At 47.7% G+C, this 20,882-nt stretch overlaps 2 protein-coding genes across 4 annotated transcripts in view; both read left to right on the forward strand.

The window, feature by feature from the left end:
* The first annotated feature begins 219 nt into the window (after positions 1-219).
* On the forward strand, positions 220-16,497 carry LOC113030488 (stromal interaction molecule 1). Of its 3 annotated transcripts, XM_026181991.2 has the most exons (14): positions 220-650; positions 1,645-1,791; positions 5,098-5,228; positions 5,299-5,413; positions 5,763-5,871; positions 6,042-6,157; positions 6,234-6,408; positions 8,835-9,012; positions 9,089-9,256; positions 10,347-10,447; positions 10,829-11,064; positions 11,503-11,589; positions 12,813-12,879; positions 15,503-16,497. In XM_026181991.2, the coding sequence occupies exons 2-14, from the start codon at positions 1,647-1,649 to the stop codon at positions 15,948-15,950; spliced, it is 2,076 nt and encodes a 691-aa protein (XP_026037776.2). In that variant the 5' UTR covers positions 220-650; positions 1,645-1,646; the 3' UTR covers positions 15,951-16,497. The 3 variants fall into 3 exon arrangements, with proteins under 3 accessions (XP_026037776.2, XP_026037777.2, XP_080163751.1); XM_026181992.2 differs by lacking the exon at positions 11,503-11,589; XM_080307625.1 differs by lacking the exons at positions 220-650; positions 1,645-1,791 and adding an exon at positions 4,763-4,917.
* Positions 16,498-19,919: 3,422 nt separating this feature from the next.
* Positions 19,920-20,882, forward strand: part of dub (duboraya) — an 8,692-nt gene continuing 7,729 nt past the window's right edge. Inside the window, exons 1-2 of the mRNA XM_026183017.2 lie at positions 19,920-20,072; positions 20,157-20,227. Coding sequence (XP_026038802.1) covers positions 20,222-20,227 — 6 coding nt within the window. The 5' untranslated portion in view covers positions 19,920-20,072; positions 20,157-20,221. The remainder of the gene's footprint in view (positions 20,073-20,156; positions 20,228-20,882) is intronic.

Here is a 20,882-nt window from a genome sequence, read left to right on the forward strand (position 1 = left end):
GTAGAGGAGCTTTACTGTCATGATGGCTACAACAGCATGTGTGATGATGTCAGATCAACATGGACCCTGACCTCCAGCAGCTCCTTGAATCCATGAAGGCTGAAAGCAGCTCCAGGCTGGTGATACTAGTGAAGTGTCAGCAGTGAAACAGGTTGCACTTTGACCTCTCAGGAAGCGTGAGGCTGTTTTCTGGGATCTGATTGGCCAAAAAGCTGCAGGTGAAGCTGACAGGGAGACGGAGATGAACCCTCTTCTTCTTTGGTCTCACTTGTATATTCAGCACTTTGGCGGAGTCTGCTTTCATTTCTGGTGTTCTGGTGACGCGTTATTTCGAGGTTACGCTTCCTGTCAGCACTGATGTGACCGCTGGGCGAGCTGCACTTCCTCTGACTGACCTCAGAGTGGCGCTGTCACCCTGCAGAAGCAACTGGGCGCTGCCTTTTGATTTAAAAAATATATGTATATCCTGAGGTTTTTGAATTCGGAGCTCTCTGTGGGTCCGTGAACGCGGCACAGGCGGATATCTTCGTGCTCTCAGCAACTGCAGTTTGTGGAGTTGGAGTCGGAGGGTGGAGGAGTGCGGAGCAGGCTGCGTGATTCTCTCTGTCCGGATCGATCACAGCTGATCAGATGGGATCGATGTGTTAGAGGTGCGTGGCGTTCACTTTCAGCTGATTTTAGTTGTTTGTGAAACTTTCGGGGTTTAAACCGAGCGGGTGGGAAACCGAACAGCTGTGTGACCTCTGACCCTTTTAAACAAACGTTAATTAAAGTTCTCGCGGGAAGCAGCATGTGATTGCTGAAGCGGCAAAGTATCGATAGATCAGCGATGGGGTCACGTGCTGCTGTGTTTAAAACGCGGCGAAAAAGACTAGCTCAGCTGAGAGAGATGAGCACCGGGCCGTGAACGCCTCCTCCTTAATCAAACTCAGCTTTGTGCGTAAAACGATCAGATCAATAATCCCAGTCCTCACGGGAGAAGCACAAACCAGGCTTCACCTAAAACAGCCTCGTGTGCTCCGTTTTAGCTGCCAAACCACAGCCAGATAAATCTTCTAAAAGTGGCCGAAATTTGAATGGAGTCTGGTCTGGTTGTATTTGAGCAGATGTGTATTATTATATATAGTATTATATAATAATGAATGTGTGGGAAACCAGCCCTCAGTGTGTATGTACAGTGTTTTTGTTTGATGAAAATAGAACCAGAAAGTAAGAAGTTCACTTGAATAAACGCAGTCCTAAATTAGCCAAATTGTCAGTTTCCCACTCAGTGCTGTTCTCCTAAAATACAAAGATTGGGAGTTTCAGAATAAAATCTAACGTGAACACAGTTTGAATGAAGTCTGGTGTTGTTTGCTAAGTGTGTGTTCACAGGCAGTGTGGTGCTGTTTGACGAGACAATGTCAGCTTTCAGAACATTTCATTGTGGTGCAGCTGATTGGCTGAGGGACTGATTATCTGCATGAACAGGTGTTTCCCGAAAGCGCTCGTGTCTTCGCACCCCGGGACAGCAGCTGCTGGAGACTCGTTAGTTTACAGATCGATCCATGATGAACATGCACCATCCACTCACCTGTCAGCGGCTCATACTCAACCACGCGTTTCAGTTTTTATTCTGAAAGGCTTCTTCTGCTTCCTCCTCAGATATGGCGTGTGTGTGTGTGTGGCTGGCAGGTGTGTGTCTGCTGAGCATGCGTGTTGAGGCTCATCATGGATTGGATAGAAGCAGTGACCACGCCCACCCAGAGCAGCATCATCATCATGTGGTGTCCACCAGCGACACAACCTCAGGTATGAAGCACTCTTATGTTCATGTGTATATGAATGATGTCAGCCACCTCTTATTTAACTGTTTACAAAACAAACCTTTATTTTTTAAACAAACCGGGGATCCTGATTACTTGTCAAATTAAAAGACTTCCTGTACCATCTTAGGATGTTGTAGATTACATTCATTTTAAATTAAAGTGGCTCAAAATACTGTTATTAATTATGCTAGAAGTCATCGTGATGGCAGAAAAATCCTGAATCATTCCCAGTCCGTTATAATTAGCTTGCTAACTACTTGTTAATCATGTTAGCCGTTATCGTAGAGAGTAAATGTTAGTTGTACATCTTTGCTGGAGAAAATTAACATTGTTTGATGATTTTAATACAAGTAACATCATGGTGAGGTTAGATAGCTAGCTGTTAGATCGCTATTCCACTTAAAACTCGTAGCTGACTATACTAGAGATTTTGGATGAATTAGCCTACCTTATCTACTCAGGACAGTACGTTTATTACATCAGGTAGCTTTTAACCCTTGTAATGTCCTCTGGATTCCCATACACCTGGGGTCATTTGACCTGAGGACAACACAAGGGTTAATATGACTGGGTTAGCAAGCATGCTAGTGTAGCTAACATTAGCTAGAATAAAGATGGCTAATAATCCGTCCATGAGTCGACTCCTGTCCTAACTGACCAGGGCTTCATTAAATAACACCTGTTTTTTTCCAGGTCATACTAACTAATGCTAGCTTACTGGCTAATGCGAGAAAATTGCTTGATACCCAGCAAGGTTACCTTTGCTGCTACATTGCTACCTGTTTTGCTAAGGTTAGTTCAAAATGCTAACTGAACCCAAATCAGTTTTTTTGTGCTTACATGACCTGAAACTCATGAGGTGTTTCCTGAGCTCAAGGCTATTGGCTCATGGACTTCCAATCAAGACTTCTCTTTTAGGGTCACCCCCTTGCTGGACATTAGAAAGCTTGCAGACACTGAAAAACTGGCTTCAATTTTCAGATGTGAAAGCTACGTCCATCTTTTATAAGCAGTCTGGACCTGCCCCTCTGCAGGTTTTCAGGATCAGGCCAATCATAAGAATGTGGGCTTTTAAGGAGGGGTGCCTTAAAGAGACGGGAGCTAAAGCAGCCAGTTTCAGACAGCAGATCTACAGATCTGAGAACAGGCCTGGTAACAAGCAGAATAAGCCCCCTCCATTTAAACAACTGCTTGTGGAGTTTGACGTGTCAGTGGTTGAAGTTTTCTCCGAGGGTCATGTCTAGTCTGACCAGAGGACAAACGATGATCTGCTGCTCGCTCTTCCGTTGGTCATGTAAAGCAGCGGCGTTCTGTCATCGTAGTATGAGATGTCTTCATCAAGCATTGGCAGTTATTCAGAGCCGTCTCCGGCATGCTGAGACAAGCCAGCACGCTGCAGTCAGTGTTTCAGGACAACACGAAGAGGCGAGAGTTATTTCACGGGCTGACAGAGGTGACGTGACGCTCAGCTATTGTTGCCAAAGACGGCGGCACTTCCTGTGTGCGGTCAGCGTGTTTGTGGGTGTTCTTCATAGGAACCAAACAGCAAGACGGTGTGTGTGTGTGTGTGTGTGTGTGTGCGCGTTGTCTCAGAGCTGTGCAGCACTGATAGCGTGGGAGCTAGCCGTTGGCAGCTCACCACAGCTTCCTGAAAATGACAAGCTAACAGTGTCAAAGGAAGCAGGGTGACAGATAGGCTCCGCCCACAGCCTGATCGCGGACAGGAAGTAGAGATGGTGAGGATGGAGGAGAACGTGCTCCGGTCCTATGAGAAAACTGAGAGCCTGAAGGTGTTTCAGCTCCACAGGCAGTGATGGTGGTAATAAGGCAGCTGTTACACTTAATGCGTTTGCAGAAGCTGTGCAGGATGCATGATGGGAAGTGTAGTGACTGTGTAACTTTGACTCGACCTCCATCCTCATTATTCCCAGTCATCCGAGTATTTCCGTCCTCACAGCTGCTCGTCTTAAGCCTCAGACGCCGGCGCTCTTCACCTCGTCCCGGTCTTCTTCTGTGGTGTCACTGCTAATGACAGAAAACCTGAGCTTGTGTGTCTGTGTGTGTGCGTGTGTGTGTCCTCACAAGTGACTGTTGGTTCTCACAAGTATAGTAAAATGCAGATTTCGGTCCTCACAAAGATGAGGGGACACACACACACACACAGACACACACTGACACACACACACACACACACTGACACACACACACACACACACACACTGACACACACACACACACACTGACACACACAGACACACACACACACACACAGACACAGACACACACACACACAGACACGCACACACAGACACACACACAGACACACACTGACACACACACACACACACACACACACACACAGACACACACACACACTGACACACACACACACACACACACTGACACACACACACAGACACACACACACAGACACACACACACACACAGACACACACACACTGACACACACACACACACTGACACACACACACACACACACTGACACACACACACACACACACAGACACACACACACACACTGACACACACAGACACACACACACACACAGACACACACACACACACAGACACACACACACACACACACTGACACACACACACACACACACACACACTGACAAACACACAGACTCTCGGAGGCTGAAATGACCAAATGCAGTCATGAACTTTTCACTGCTGTCATGTTTGGTGACGATCAGACGCTAGCTGCTAGCAGAGGCTAACAGGAAGTGAGTGTGGCACTTTCAGTTGCTCCCTACTTCCTCGTAGTCGTCGTTCATGTGAACATGAGTTGTTGTGTGATGTTGTTTGGTGGAAACAGAAAGAATAATGAATCACAGACGGAGATGAAACAGCCACAGAGCCTGAAACTGTTACAGAAAGACTGAAAGTAGATTTAAAGGCAGACCTAAAATAACTTCCTGCGGGACGCGTCTCCGTTCTGTGACCCAAACAAAGATGGCAGGTGCGAGCGATGAGTGTTTACTCTTCGTGCAGCTGTCTCTGGCTGCGTGTGGCGTGGTCACTCTAGAGCTGAACTGAAACCAGGACAGGAAGTCACACGTGGATGATACCTGAGCAGCAGGAGGTCAGTCAGAGACGTTGTGTGCCTGCAAAGATGGAGGGAAACGTTTTTACAGGCTCATTTTAATAAAGTGTCACTCGATGTTGTGTTTGACCCCCGATGACCTCTGACCACCGCAACAGCACGCACGGTGGGCGGGGATTGTCCCGGCTGTGACTCAGTGACGGATGTTTCCTCTCGTAGATCTGTGCGCGATAGACCAGCAGCTCTGCGAGGACGAGAACTCTCTGCTGAGCTTCGAGGCGATCCGCAGCATCCACAAGCTGATGGACGACGACGCCGACGGCACGGTGGACGCGACCGAGACGGACGAGGTGAGACACGAGGCTCCGAAAGCTTCACGCGTGCACGCGGGCTCAGACTCTAACTGTGAGCTGCTCTCAGTTTCTCAGGGAGGATCTGAAGGATCACAACCCCAAAGCCAAACACAGCAGCTTCCACCGAGCCGACGCCCACATCAGCGTGGAGGACATGTGGAACGCCTGGAAGGGCTCCGAAGGTGGGTGTGAGCGAAGGAGCACCATCACCTCCCCTCCAACCAGGCTCGAGCACACGCGCACACCAGCACACGCGCCAGTTAAAGATGTGCGGTGTACTTCCCTGTCTGACCCCATCAAAATAAAAGCTGCAGTTAAAATCAGCAGGTGTGAAGGCAGACAGGAAACGATGAGGGGAAAAATGCTGCCTCGACTTCCTGCTCAGTTTGTCAGCAACAAAAACACAACGTTTGTCAAACTCTATTTTTGGAGGAGAGGCTGGAGTTAAAGCCGCCATCACTCGGCGACGCTGACAGTTTCCTGTTTGTTTACACATGCCGGCTGCTTCAGGTGTGTTTACTGTGTTTTCAGTCTACAACTGGACGGTGCAGCGGGTGGAGGACTGGCTTGCCAGCGTCGAGCTGCCTCAGTACAGAGAAAGCTTCAGGAGACACCAGCTGGACGGCCAAGCGCTGCCCAGGTAACCACGACGATCTTTATTTAACACAGACGCTCGCCGTGAGTCAGCAGTAACACGGAGACACTGATCCTGACCCGTCCTCAGCTGCGAGGTCACAAAGTTCAGCACGTTTTAGTGTAAACATTCAGAGCGCGATGTGTGTGTCTGCTGTGTGTTTCCACTTCCTGCAGGTTGGCGGTGAAGAACGCGACCCTGACCGTGTCCGTGCTGAAGATTTTAGACCGGAGTCACGCTCAGAAGCTGCAGCTCAAAGCTCTCGACATCGTGCTGTTCGGGCCGCCGCCAGGTGTGTGTGCACCAACGTGTGCATGTGCGCGTGTTTCTGCGCGTGCTGCTGGTGTGTAATGTCTGTGTGTCTGCAGGCCAGCAGAGCCGCTGGAAGGACCTGGTGCTGGGTCTGTCCATCCTGATGGCGCTTGGCGGCTGCTGGTTCGCCTACGCCCAGACCCGGAAGTCCAGAGACGACCTGGGGAAGCTGGTGAAGGACCTGGAGAGCCTGCAGAGGGCGGAGCAAAGCCTGCTCGACCTGCAGGAGAAGTACGTCCTCCAGCACCACGCCCACACTCAGCTGATGGTCTATAGACTGTATATAAAAGATGGTAGCAGGCAACATTAGCATTTTAGCCACCATGTTGTGTTTTTTGGGGGGGGGGGGGGGGGGGGTTGTGACAAGAGGGTGGAGTTACAGACTGTACGCAGGTACCTGCTGACCTGTAACATCCAATTAAAATCCTTCCTCTAAACCAGGGGTGTCCAACTGCAGGCCTCGGGGGCCGGTGTCCTGCAGGTTTTAGATCTCACCCTGGGTCAGCACTCCTGAATCACATGATTAGTTCATTACCAGGCCTCTGGAGAACGTCAAGACATGTTTTCATTTAGCCCTTTAAATCAGCTGTGTTGGATCAAGGACACATCTAAACCCTGCAGGACACCGGCCCTCGAGGCCTGCAGTTGGACACCCCTGCTCTAAACCGTTAACTGAACAGCAGCCACGTTATGGGTTTATTTGACAGCACAAAGACGGCCCAGAGGACCAGAGGTGAACTAGCACGCAGCTAGCAGCTGCAGCCTGTCATCAAACAGGCCACGCCCCCAGCAGTGGCTCTGTGTTTTGGCAGGTTGTTTAAAAAAGTCCAGAGAAAAAACAGAGCAGCTCGTTTTATTATAACTGTGACAGCACAAGGAAGCAACCTGTGTGTGTGTGTGTGTGTGTGTGTGTGTGTGTGTGTGTGTGTGTGTGTGTGTGTGTGTGTGTGTGTGTGTGTGTGGACAGCCTCTGCAGAGGTGTCCTGTCTGAAGTCCTTTTATGGGCATGAGTGCCCAGCAGCTCACTCTGCGCACGCACACACACACACACACACACACGCTGTAACAGCGATCACATTGCAGATCAAAGTGATAGCGTTGCCATGGCAGCAAGCAGTTATCTTGATAGTGATCGTGTGTTTGTTTTATAAAGTCAGCTGCTCTCCACACGCTGCAGACTCCAGCTGTTCCTTATAAAGCTCCAGATGTTTGCAGGTCTGGACCTTCTTCACGAGACAGACGAGCTTCCTGTGTGGATGCAGCGACGCGTTCGCTGGCCGTGGTTCTCGGTGACGTTGCTCCTGCTCACTGTGTGCTCTCACTAGTCTCACTAGTGGACGACTCGCACAGTCTCTCATAGAGCCGGGGGGGCTGTGAAGCACAGCCAACCCCACGCCCTCCAACATGCAGCTGCTCCTCCTTGATCCTGGTTCTGCTGTTCGTGTTAAAGAGGAGTTCTTCCTCCCCCCTGTCTCTGATTGCTTCTCAGAAGGGGCTTCAGAGCACACTCACACTGTCATTATCCTCACTGCTCCTGTGTGAGCTTATACCAGGAGTTAAAACACACACAGCTGTTATTACTGTTGTTGCTACTTTTACACACTCAGCTGATCTGCTGGGATCAATTGAAGCATCGGCTCTGTTTCCTGTCTGAAATCCCCCAGCTGCTGTCTGTTTGTCCTCTCTCCAAAAATAGCCCCCCCCCCCAACACACACACACACACACACACACACACACACACACACGTCTCCTCAGGTGGAAGAACAGCGCCTCCTGCTGCCATCAGTGATAACTGAAGGCCAGCAGCTTCTTTGTGTTGCTGCGCTGGCATGCGGAAGTCATCAGTCACATGACAGGAAGTCAAGCTTCTTAATTGTGAACATTTTCCAGATTCTATTTATTTTTTTTATGACTAAACAGTAAAATGAGTAAGAAATTCCACAGGTTAATCATCAATAAAAGTCAATAAGGAAATGGGTCGGTTAGGAAATAGTAGAGTAGGAATAAAAACAGTTTCATTCTAAAAGTTCAGCGCTCTGAACCTGCTGACCTCACTTCCTGTGCTAACAGGAAATGCTGATCTCCTTCATAACGACGTGGCTGTGGGGCCGTGAGGAGAGTCAGATGTGAGCTTCAGCAAATCTGCGACATGCAGACATGAAGTTTCAGTTTCTTCAGTTTTTATTTGGGATTTTTGCCATTTCTGTGAGGGACCATCAAAGTTACCCTTCATCAGAGCCTCTGCTCCAGCTCCTCACAGCTGCAGGCTGCCCTCAGTTTGTGGGCTCGACACACTGAGAACATCGTCAAAGTCCAACTTCTTCCACTGATCCAGGAGCAGTTTGGTGACAGCCTGTGAGTTTTCCAATCTGCTGGAGCTCCTGTCCCACAGCATAGCCACAAGTATCATTATTATTAAATTAATGTTTTGCAAACTCCCAGATCTGAATCTGATCCAGAACGTGTTGTCGTTGCATGAGAAGCCAGCTAACCTCAGCTGAGCCTTTCAGGTTGGCGTGTTTTGACGATTCTTAAACATCACTCGAACGCTCATCTCCGTAAATGTCTTTGACTCTGTGGAAATGGGACACGGGTGGAAAGTGGTGACGCCGTTTTAACCCGACGTGTTGCTGCTCTCGTTGTTTTTTCATGGCAGGCTGCAGCAGGCTCAAGAGGAGCAGCGCTGCGTCCAGGTGGAGAAGGTGAAGGTGGAGGAGGAGCTGAGGAACGAGATCAACTCGGCCAAGGAGGAAGCTCTGCGGCTTCGTGAGCTGCGAGAGGGAAACAAGAACGAGCGGAGCCGGCAGAAATATGCCGAGGAGGAGCTGGAGCAGGTGGGGCCGTTTAAAACACCGCCCGTCCGTCCCTCCATCAATTCATCGGCTCATCTTTGTTCTGTGTTCACCGCAGGTCCGCAAGGTGCTGAAAAAGGCAGAGCGGGAGCTGGAGTCACGAGTCCACTGGACCCCGCCGGAGGCGCTGCAGAAGTGGCTGCAGCTGACGCACGAAATCGAAGTTCAGTATTACAACATCAAGAAACAGAGCGCTGAGCGGCAGCTGCTACAGGCCAGAGAGGGGGTGAGTGAAGCAAAGATAATTGGCTTAAATTTAACGTTTCTCTGATGGACGTCTCTCAGGGACACTTCCTGCTGTGGAAAATGGCCAAAAAGCAACTTTCCAGAAAGCAAAAACCATCCCTGAGCCCCTTCAAGGTCGTCTCCAGGACCTCTGGAGCTGCTTCTACTTTCAGATCTGTCTGGAAGACCTGCTCTGATGTCCTGCAAACATCAAATTCTTAGTCAGCAAGTGTCCAAACCTGACAAACCTGTTGGTGTCCTCTGGGTCGTTCATGGTGAGTTCATCAGTCAGGGAGAGACGGGGACATCCTGATGCATGAGGGAAGCGGTCAAGCCCACTGATGCCTTTCAAGAAAAGCTGGAGCTGACTCGTCCAAATTTCGTTTTATACAGAAACAGGGCCTGAGCAGAAACGCAGGACTTTAATAAGTCTGAAAGTGGATATTTACGAGTGTAATACGAACCAAAATTTTGTATCATGTTTGGTTTAGACGCACTATGAGAGCTGAAAGCGGAAGTCGTCCAGGCTCTTTAGTCTGGTTTGACAGTGTGTTTCCTGCAGCAAAATCCTTCATTATCCTCAAATACTTCCTGGAAAATAGTTATAGTTAATTAGTTATTAGTTAAAAATAGTTGGGGGCTTATCCGGGATTGAGCCAACAGTTTACAACATGCATTTAGCTTTCTTTCCTAAACGGGAGCTGAGGTGACTACTGTGGAAGTCCTGACTGATAAAGAGTTGATGTCAAATATTCAAGCTGAGGGTCACTGTTGAGACTCTGGAAGAGGTCAGAGCGGGACTTCCATGGGGAGATGGCCTTGAACGCACCTCACACATGATACAGGAACCATATCGGGATCCTCATCTTTTCTACATTTTGTCATTTTGATGTTATCCTGACTGTGAGATAAACAAGCTAAAGCACACATGATGAAGACGCTGTCATGAGATTTGAGCTAAGATTTATAGATTTGTAGGAGCAGCACCGTAAACTGCACAGAATCGATATATTCTGATATTGGTTTACCATTACGGTGAGAAAAAACACACACTAACATTGATGATGATGATGATGAGGCTGGTGTTTCAGGCAGAGAAGATCAAGAAGAAGAGGAGTTCTCTGTTCGGCACGTTTCACGTGGCTCACAGCTCCTCGCTGGATGACGTCGATCACAAGATCCTCTCCGCCAAGTGAGTAAGCGCAAAGCCTGCAGTTCCTCTGATGTCCAGCGGAGGCAGCAGTGAGTCGGTGCTCATAGACTCCCATGTTAAACTTTACAGCAGAAACAAACATGCTTGCAGCCTGATACACAAACTGTTTGGTCTATGTAGATTATTTTTCTAAATAACCTGTTTTAAATTAAATTAAGGCTTAGAATTGGCATTTGGAGGGGCGTGGCCTGCTTGATGGACAGGTGACTGTGGAGTCCCTGAACTATTCTTTCTGTATAAATATTCCTGTTTCTTTCCTCTGTGCTCACTCTGTGGGACATATATTTGCTGATGCGTCCTGTTACACGCGCACCTGTGTTACCTGCACAGGTAGCTTATTTTGCTTCTCTTCCTCCTCAGACAGGCCCTGGCTGAGGTGACAGCGGCGCTGCGGGAGAAGCTGCACCGCTGGCAGCAGATCGAGTCTCTGACGGGCTTCTGTTTGGTCACCAATCCAGGCCTCGGTGCGCTAGCCACCGCCCTCAACCTGGACCCGTCCTTCCTCGGGCTGCGACCTCCGACCCCTCAGCACCTTCTCCTTTCTGATGACCTAGATGACATGGACGAGGACATCCTTTCTCCGGGGACGCTGCAGTGTAAGTCTGCTCTGTGACGTCATCACAGTAACCCTGAGTCAGTTTAACTAGCAGTTGGAAAGTCGGCTGTGATCCTGAGTTAGCTTAGTTAAGCTAACTCAGGATCACTTTGATGGCTCTTAACCTGCTGCCTTTTGCAGATCAGCTGATCTCTACACTCAGAACAAAGATTTGGATGTTCTGATTCATACACTTTTGCTCTCTGATCATTTCGTTAGAATGAAATCTTAAGGTGAAGTCCTGAATTAAGAACAGTGGAACTTTCCTTCAACTCTTCTTCTTCTTCAGAGTCACATGATGCAACAAAAACACAAACCCTAAACTTCAGAGTTAATCATTACTTACCTTCTCTCAGCTCACCTGTGGTCCCCTCTCTGTCTCCGCCTCCTCCTCTGATTGGTCTTATTTTCTTGCCGTCTCTTGATTGGCTCCTTCCAGACGCAGCGTGGCAGATGGACCGGCGAGTCAGCGACCTCTGGCCCCTGAGTGGCATCGCAGACACCCAGTCAGCGTGGAAACAATCCGGTTGGCCTCACCCCTTCCTTAGCCTTCCTCTCTTCTGATTGGTTCATACCTCTGTACAAACCCAACCAATCAGCACCTAAAACACATTTAAGATCCTTTAAAGCATTTCAAAGGAAACTTGATCAGAGGAAAAATTCAGAATAATTTTTCTTCATTCCTGCAAAGTCTGAATAATCTTTTTCAATCAGACACAGAGGTATTGATCAGTCGTGCAAAGACGTTCACATGAACACAGATTCTTTTTCTTTGAAGTGCATTTTACTATAGAAAGTTTTCCTTTAATCAAGGAAGTTAGATCCTTGATTAAATGTCAGAATATTAAACAGTTTGACTGCATAACACACGGGAGCTGCTGCCTGTTCCACCTGAAACTGATGTTACAATGTAACTATAGGCAGGAATGTAACTATAGGGGTATGATTGTAGCTGAAATACAGTTTGTGCACGCAGCAATAAAGTTTGTTCACTCAAAGTAAGCTTTTCTTCGCTCAAAATAAATTTTTCCTCAAAATGCAACACTTGCACCTGCAATTGTTTTATGTGCGCTCAGAATAGTGGCACAAAAATAAGGCCTTACTAAATGGGCAACATTAATATTCAGATTTGAATCTGAATATTTTTTAACTTCTTTTAAAATCGGTACGTTTATTACGTTTGGCACTAATGATTTTTAGTTACTGTGTCAAAATATTAAACCGGGTCAGTGTCCCTGTGAACGCCTCGTCGAGTGTTTCTCTTCTTCCTCCTCATCTTCTTCCTCCCCGTGTGGTTGGACATTCAAACTTCAGTTTGTTCTTCTGCTTTTTCTCTGAAGTCCCGGAGCCCTCACTTCATTTTAATAACCTGCTTCTGCCTCTTCCTTTCACTAACATCCACTTTAATAGCAGCTGATGTTTTGTAACTCGGCTGGACTGTGACGTCAGTTCATGCAGCAAAAGCTTGAAAAACACAAAAAAAATCGCTTGTAGAAAAATAAAATGAGCTCAGGTTGAACGACAGAAGAGCTCAAAGAAGAAACATGAAAAATGTTCTGAAAGCTGAAGAAAACACCGGATTTTATTTTGAAGGTTTGGCTGCTAAATTTCAAAATACAAGCACATTTTTCTGCCTTTTCTTTGACCCTTTTTAGTTTAAAACTGCTTTCTTCTATTTGTGAGCTGAATTTATTTTGGTTTCCAAAATAAGAGTCTCATTTGTAACTCTACACTCTCTTTGTCCTGCAGCTCAGAGTGTGATGCCCCTGCGACAGAGGATCGGAGACCCCGCCCTGAACACTTTCAGCTCTCAGAGGTTGGTTGAAGGGCGGAGCTTGGTTCCACAGGAAGGACGTGACCCGTTCACATCGTGCCGCCCTCCCAGCGGCCGGCAGAATCGCAGCCGCTCCATTGGCCACCTGGAGTTCCCCCCTGTGCCTCCCCCTTCTCTCTCCTCCGCCCTGTCTCACCCCTCCCTCAGCCCCACCTCCTCTTCTCACCCCCCCACCTTCTCCTGCTCTCCTCCACCTTCTGACTCTTCTTCATGCGCTGAGGGCACCGCCCACTTTTCTGCTCTGTTCCTCCGTTCTTCCCATTTCCACTCTGCGGAGGCGACGTCCAGCCTCCCGCCTGGAGGGGGCGCTGTGACAAGTCAAGCGCAGCGCTGTCGCTCCAGCAGCTTCCGGTATTTTTCTCTGCATGACTGTTTTCCAAACCTGATGCACTAACGAGACCGAAGCAGTCGAATCAGTGGGCCTCGCTCGGTTTGAGATAATTTATGAGACTCGCCGGTTCGAGTTCAAGTTTTAGTTTGAATTCTCAGGTGGTCAAAAGTGAAGGACATGCAGAGGGCTGTTGTGAGCAGGCCTGCAGGTGATCTGTGGGGACGCCTAAAGGGAGCAGCTGATAGAAGAAGGGAAGGTTGTCAAAGTATATTAGAGTTTGGAATCCATCGTATTGGGAGGTTCAGGAGGAACCACATGGACGCCGTCCTGGCTGTAGAACAGTGAAGCTTCTCTTTAACCTCGTGGTTCTTCTGGCCGTGTTGCAGGTGTCTGCAAGTACAGCCTGCTTCTGTTTAGGGGACTCGGTGAAGGTGTTCAGATGTACCTCAGGTGGTGTTCAAAGCTGTGAAGTTGACATGTGACCAGATTGGAGCTTTGTCTGTATTTCTGGTCAAAAGCAGCTGCTGCTGGACCAGATGTGGTTCACTCGACTTGGTCAGAGTGTAGTCCTCAGCACCTGCTGGAGCGCTTTCTTTCAGAGTTTAAAGTATAGTAGTGCTCAGGGTCGACAGTAATTGAAAGTTGTTGAACCCTGGAAAGGTTGTTAGGCCATCCAGTCGATGTGTTTGTGGACTTGCTGAGGACTTGCGAGCTCACCTGGTGTGACCAGAGTGTCCACACCTTTGGAAAATGCTGGGGTTGCCTGTTGTATTCAGCCCTGTGACGTTTATCGACTGGAGCTCAAAGCGTAGGTCGTCCTTTTAGGAACTTTAGAACCGTGTTTCTGTTTGAGAAACCAAGTTATGCTTAAGTATCTCCAGATTTTAAGTTGTCTTTTGTTTTTTCTTTTTTTTATATGGTGGAATAGTCGTCTGGGTTGGAGGAGTGTTGTTGCCCCAAGCACTGACAACAGATTGGAAGGTGGAGGTGAGGTGGACCTTTGGATTGTTTAGTCCCATCAGTTTTGTGGGAACTGGACGATGGCAAAGAGAGAACTGTGGGAGAACATGAAGCTGGCTGATCTGTGTTTCTACCCTCTGCAGCTGAAGGCTGGTCACTAGGCTCTTGATGCAAACATGGATATAATCCTTCAACAGAACCCTTTGTTATTTATTTATTTATTATTTATTACCCTTTGTTCATAGTTGCTTCAAACACTGGCCTCAAAGGTGCTGTGAGATTACTCCAGCAAGCAGTGCACCAGTTGGTGGTCTTTGGTTGTCAGGTTGCTGATTGTCTCGACTGGTGTATGTGCGCCTTTTGTTGAAGATGTTTAGAAGCTTTAACATGTTGAGTGGAGCCACTGCTCCTTTAGATGTTGGGATTGATTCATCAGGATGTCTGTTTGGTGTCTTATTCCCAACGATCCCGGGAAAACGTTGCTGCCTTCGTGGCCCAACCTCAGATAAATGGATGAAGACTCTTAAATGTTTTGAATTTAATTTTAGGATCTTCTACGGGCGTTCTTTAGTTCTTAGAGTTAGTATCCAAGAGTTTTGAGGACTTTCTCTGAATTTGTTTCCTTCCAAACCTCAACAGTTCAGGTTGAGAGTTTAGGTAAGAAGAGATCAGGGGTGCTTAAAGAGAAAGCTTTTGATGAATGAGGCCCAATGTTTCACTGTTTCCTGCAGAGTTTCCTACTCTGTTATTAACATTTATGTTCTTTCCGGTTGTATCTTTCAGGGTCTCTGTGGTTTGCTGTTTCCCTCTAACTTTGCCTTTACCTTCTACTTAACAGAAAACATCCTCATTCGAAGCTTCTGCTTTACGAACTCGTTATTTTCCTGCTCTGCAGTAATAAATGCACGAGTCAGTCGTTTCTGTGTCGGCGCCACGTTTCCATCAGTCCGAGAACCAGTCATTACATATGAACACGTAGCAGGAGGCGGTTTCTTCTGTTCATCGTCCATGTTTCTAATAAGACTGCAGCGATTCAGACACGAGCGCACATGTTTACAGCGTCGTGCTGACAGCTAAGTTACGGCAGGCGGTCACCGATGTGTCGACCATGACTGCAGCGGTCTGTGTACTCAGTTATTCCAGCCATGGCTGTCAAACTGCAGCTCAGAGGTGGATTCTGATTTTTAAAAATGGTGGCTAAGAAGCTCGAGCAGTCGACCAATCATCTGCAGCTTCACCGAGACGCTCTGTCACCAGCGTCTCGGTGAAGAGTCTCAGCAGTCGCAAACCATCGTTTCTGATTTTCTCTTTCAGGGACATCATGAACCGCTCAGACTCTGACTCCGCCCTCCCGCAGTCTCACAGCGACCCCCGAGGTCAGCACAGCTCAAAGTCCTCCCTCCTGACGTCCAGGCTCCACCCACTGCAGGACCCGGGCTCCAGGCTGGGTATGGGAGGTGGAGGAGGAGGTCTAGAGAAGAGCTCCAGCCTCGGGGAGCTGAGGGGCATCTCTGCTTCCGTCCTCGCCTCCGCCTGCTCCACTCGCTCCCTCTGCATCACATCGGACGCTACAGACGGAACCGCCGTCTTCTCGTCGTCCACCTCTTCCAGCTCATCAGGTAGCGCCCGGGGGGCGGGGCTCCAGGTTCCCACCAGAAAGGGCGGCACGGAGGAAGACGCCGGCGAGGATAGCGAGTCGTCCGGCAGCCGAAGGAGAAACGCCTTTAACAAGCTCTTCAAGAAGAAACATGGACGTTACTGAGCATCACGCCAGGAACCCAAACGCTTTACGCTGCCGCTGGTTTCCCTTGTTTGATCGTGTCTCTGCATGACAGCGAAGATCAGACCTTACATACCACCAAAGAAAAGACGAGGAGGAGCCGAAACAGGGACGACCAGACCAACCATCAGCCCCAGTCCAGCAAACTAACACCAACATCGGCTCCCAGAGTATTTAAATGCTGTTGTAGTGGTACTTTTACTGCAGTGAAGGACTTCACTGCAGGAACTGCATCCTGTGTAAAAAGCTGTTTGTGAGTTGATGACATTATTGTCATGTTTTCACGATGTTACCAAAGAAATATCACGGTTTTGTTTTTTCCTCTGAAAGTGCCTCAGAAGTCCAAAATCTGCTGTGAGGCAGACTGTGGTTTGTGATGAAGATGCCCCAGAGCACTGCAGTGACTGAGCCTCACCTGTACGGAGGCCTGAAGCTGCCAGACTAAACAGAGTCATGTAAACAGCTCAGTGAATAGAATATTTCTGCCTTTAAATGTACCAAAAATAATAAATGTTGTGGTCTTAAAGGACATCTGCTGGTTCTCTGGGAGCGTTCACACCTGCGTCTGTATGAAGCTGGTTGTCAATTTGGAGTCATAAATGACCTTTAGAATAACTTTGAATCATTCCTGATGTAGTCTTTTATCTACTGATAACATACAAACGGGTTATTTTCTGCTAACAACATTTATTATTTCAGATTATTTCATTTTTTCTCATTGTTGTGGAAGAACATGAAAATGAGTGCAAACACCTTTAATAATCTATCAATCCCTTTATAATTTTTGCCTCATAACTTTTGCACTGTCCACTTCCTGCTGTGACAAAACAAATTTCCCACGTGTGGGACTAATAAAGGTTATCTTATCTTATCTTATCAGTTCACTGATCTGAGGGACAGGCGAGTGTTTAACCAGCAGGGGGCAGCACAGAGCACAGCCTGTACAGAAGCATTAGACTTTCCAAAGGCTACGATTTACAGGTGTTTCCTAAATGCATCAAATGGCCACCGGATGATTTTGGAGGGAGAAAGTTTTCACAGGTCAAGGTTCCACCTTCAATGATGCCAGACATGTTGGTGTTCTGATTAAAGATGGCAGCATGACCGCCTTTAACAACCAGCCAATAGGAAAGCAGCTTGAAATGACGCTCTGCCCAATGGAAGTCAAATGTTTAACATTAAAGATGGAAACAGGAATCTTTGGTTTATTTGTGCTGGCAGACTGTATGATTGGTCGTCCAGCTGTTACCATGACAACACCTAGGATGATACAGAAAGGGTCCAAAACATCAGTGCGTTCATAGGAGCAAAGCCTGTGACTAGTTTCTCCATACAGGAAGTGCCTTGAAGCTGTCATCACCAACAACTCGTCAGTTCTCATCACCTCGCACGCTTTGTATTGTGAGGTAAAGACTCCACAAGAACACAGAGAAAACCCAAACAATCAGATGATGTCCCACGATTAAGCGCTGGGCGACAGTAGGAGGGGAAAACTCCAGCAGAACCAGGCTCAGGGAGGGAAGGCCCTCTGCCGGGTGGGGTGAGGGGAGGAAGACAGGACGCTGAGGAGGATGATAATGATTCAATGCAGAGAGGTGTATGTGTCGATGGTGAGAAGGCGGTGTGGGAGGAAGAGGGTGTCTTCTTCAGGGAGGTTCTAGAGAGCTAAGACGTCTTTGACGTCCTAAAAGAAGAAGTCCTCCTCCGTCATGACGCTCTGCTGTTTCATTATTCATTCTTTTCATTACCGAGGGTTTGTAAAAGTGTGGCAGAGGGCTCCCAGCATATCCACACCACTGACCCCAGGTTTACTGTGTTTACCACAGCGCGGCGCTCGCTAACCTTTAGTCTGATCACCAGAGTGCTGCACAGACATGTATTCACTGAGGAGGACCTCGAGTTCTTCATCAGTGCATCGGATGCAGACCAGGAGGCCGCAGGTCAGTGAACGCCTCGTGTTCTCAGGGGTTGGATTTGAAACGTCTGCGCTTTCTGTTGTAACGAAGGAGGTTTTGAGGTTGAGTAACTTCTCTTTGGTCACATTTCCGCAAGCGTCTCTTTCACCTTATAAGGTCTCCTCCTTCATAAAACTTCTTCCTGTCTGCTTCACCCCTCCCCTCCAACCACGTCCTGTGTCTCAGTGCTCAAACCGCCAAAGCTGATTGGTCTGAAGATACGGTGACATGCAGTGAAAACAACACTGTAGTAAGTGTGATGTTGAGGCCTTTGTTGTTCGTCCTGAACATGAAAACATGGTTTCATATGCCTGGATGGCGGCTGCAGGAGGAAACGAGTCCTCTTTGAAAAAAATCCTGTCAGAGCATCTTCCTCTCTGCTCCACCCTCAGCTTCACCACAGGCGTGGGTTTCTCTTGTGATGCAAAGAGCTCAGGAAGCACTGCTGAAACAAAAAAGGAGAAATGAGAGAAGAAATATCTGCTCGAGTGACCCAACTTCCTCTCAGAGCCGAGGAGACGTCCTGCAGCTTCCTCTGTTTACACAAAAATACAGGCTGTGGTCGACAAACTGACACAAACATGCTAAAAATATGAATAAATATCAGTCAGAGATGGAACATTATTATTGGTGTTTCTTTTCTTAAAGGCTGAAATTATTGATGAAATTCAATATTGTAAACAGTGAATAAAAAAAAAAACCTAAACAAAACCTTAGCTCGAGAGCAGAAATGTGAGCCGTAAACAAAACGTTTGGTGACCTCACTCTGATTTCTTGAGTCCAGCACCTGCACTTTGACCCCACAGTTCGACTTTTAGCTGCCTGAGGTGAGCACATTTGGTCGAGCAGCTCCACAGACTGAACGAAGGCACCACACAGACTCAGGTACCTGCTAATCAACCTGCTCAGCAACATCCAATCAGCATCCTGTACAGAGGCGAGAGCTGCCTGCCATGTTCAACCTTTAAAGAAATAATCATGTTTACAGCCGGATACAGAAACTGGTTTGGTGTCCGTAGATAATTTCCTCCTTCATAACAACTGTTTAGATTCTGTTACAAATTCAGTCAATTTTTAAGCCTGTTTAATAGAACAAACATTTTATACTCCCAGATTAGTGTGTAATTATATTGTCCATCAAACTGATGCAGTCTGAGCTAAGCATCCCAAAATGTTAGTGCAGCTTTGACTAACAGAAACCAATTGCAGCTAACAGCAGCTAAAAGATGGTAAGATTAGCTAACAGCAGTACTTTCTAACGGTTCAACATACATTAACTCCAGCCATCACGCAGCATTGACAGCTGAGGTAAACAGCCTTCAACAGATAGAGAAGAACCCCGAATGTTTCTCCATATAATGGTGAAAACACACTGTAAAGGTAAAGTTTGCATTATTAGGGGCGTGGCCTTTTTGTATTAAAGGTGCATGGCGATGCAGGCAGCTGTAGCTGCTAACTGTCTGTTTTTTTGGTGCCTTTTTCTATCTGCCAATCATAAGGCAGAACCACTTGAACCCAATGTTTCCACTTCCTGCTCCTCTGTGACTCTGATAGGACCGTAATCTCCAAAGGGAGCATCAGACCTGAAGCCAGAGAGCGAGACCATAAAGTGATCCGGAGAGAGTTCACTGAGCAGAACGCTCATTTTCCCATCAACCAGAGCAGTCGCCCCCTGCTGGCGATCAGGAGGAATGCATTTTTAAAAGCTTCATCTCTGTAGTCAGATTTTATTTTTAAAAAATCCACAAAAAGAAAGTGTTGAAGAAAGTGTTAATGATGACAAAACTGCAAACAGTAATTAATGCTTAAAGACGGTTTAGCCATCAAGCTGCAGCTGTGTAATGTTCACAGAGGAAATAATTGGAACACAGTGGGTGCAGGAAGCAGTCGGAGCTGATGTGATCAGATAACCGTGTTTCGTAGCGACTCTGTTGTGAAAGATTTAAGTTCTTCATTTGTAAACAAAATGACTCTAACTGAGAACAGTGTTTGTCTTCCTTCCACTTCTGAGCGCTCAGCGGTTTCACGGGTTTAAATGTGACGATCGTGCAGACCGAGCTCAGAGACGTCAGGTTAATGAGCATGAGCTGAATTAAACCAGGTTTAATTGATGGGCATGAAGCTGCAGGACGATCAGAAACAGAGCGAGGTGATGACCATGTGACAGAACATGAGCTCTCTCTCTCTCGCTCTCTCGCTCTGAAATGACTCTGCTTCTATATTTAACCTGCAGGCTGGCTCTCTCTCTCTTTCACACATACTCGACACAAGCGAGGCGGCTGAGAGACGACGAGCAGGATGGAGGTAAAACTTCTCAAACTTTGCTTTCAGCTGCTGCTGGGTTTACACGTGTGTGTGTGTGTGTGTGTGTGTGTGTGTGTGTGTGTTCTGCTGCATCACAGTGGAGTTCAGATCAAAGTCGAGCACACTGCAGAGTGAACATTTTAAAAGGAACTGCTGCAATTTCGCCATGACTCTGAGCAGGCGGCCAGTGTGGCGTCCACATATTTCTGCTCATTCTGGCTTTACTGACGCAGTGACAACCCTGCAGGTTCGGTGAGGTGGCGTGCACTGAGCGTGTGCAAACTGCAGCTCGTACGATTCCACGAAGGCCCAGGACTTATCTCTGCTTTAAAAATAGTTATCAGTTAACAACGAACCGTAGTCTGCTCTGTCCTCACAGGATGTGGAGAGTCACGTAGGCCTTCCTGACATCAGGGCTGGATTACTGACTCTGTGCTCAGAGCACCTTCACCTGCACATGGTCCCAGTGCAGCTGCATGTTGTGTATGAAAGCATTTTAGCCGCCATCATGTTGTTGTTGTTCTGGGCAGGGAGTGGCCATATTCAGATGAGAGGGTGGCGAGGAGCTCAGGCTTGTTGTACGCTCTGTTAGTACAGTGACCTCCCAGCAGCCATGTTATTGGTCCCATGACATCATTAAAAACGCCCAACAGCC

Source organism: Astatotilapia calliptera, chromosome 10, assembly GCF_964374335.1.
Source record: "Astatotilapia calliptera chromosome 10, fAstCal68.1, whole genome shotgun sequence".
Taxonomy (NCBI): Eukaryota; Metazoa; Chordata; class Actinopteri; order Cichliformes; family Cichlidae; genus Astatotilapia; species Astatotilapia calliptera.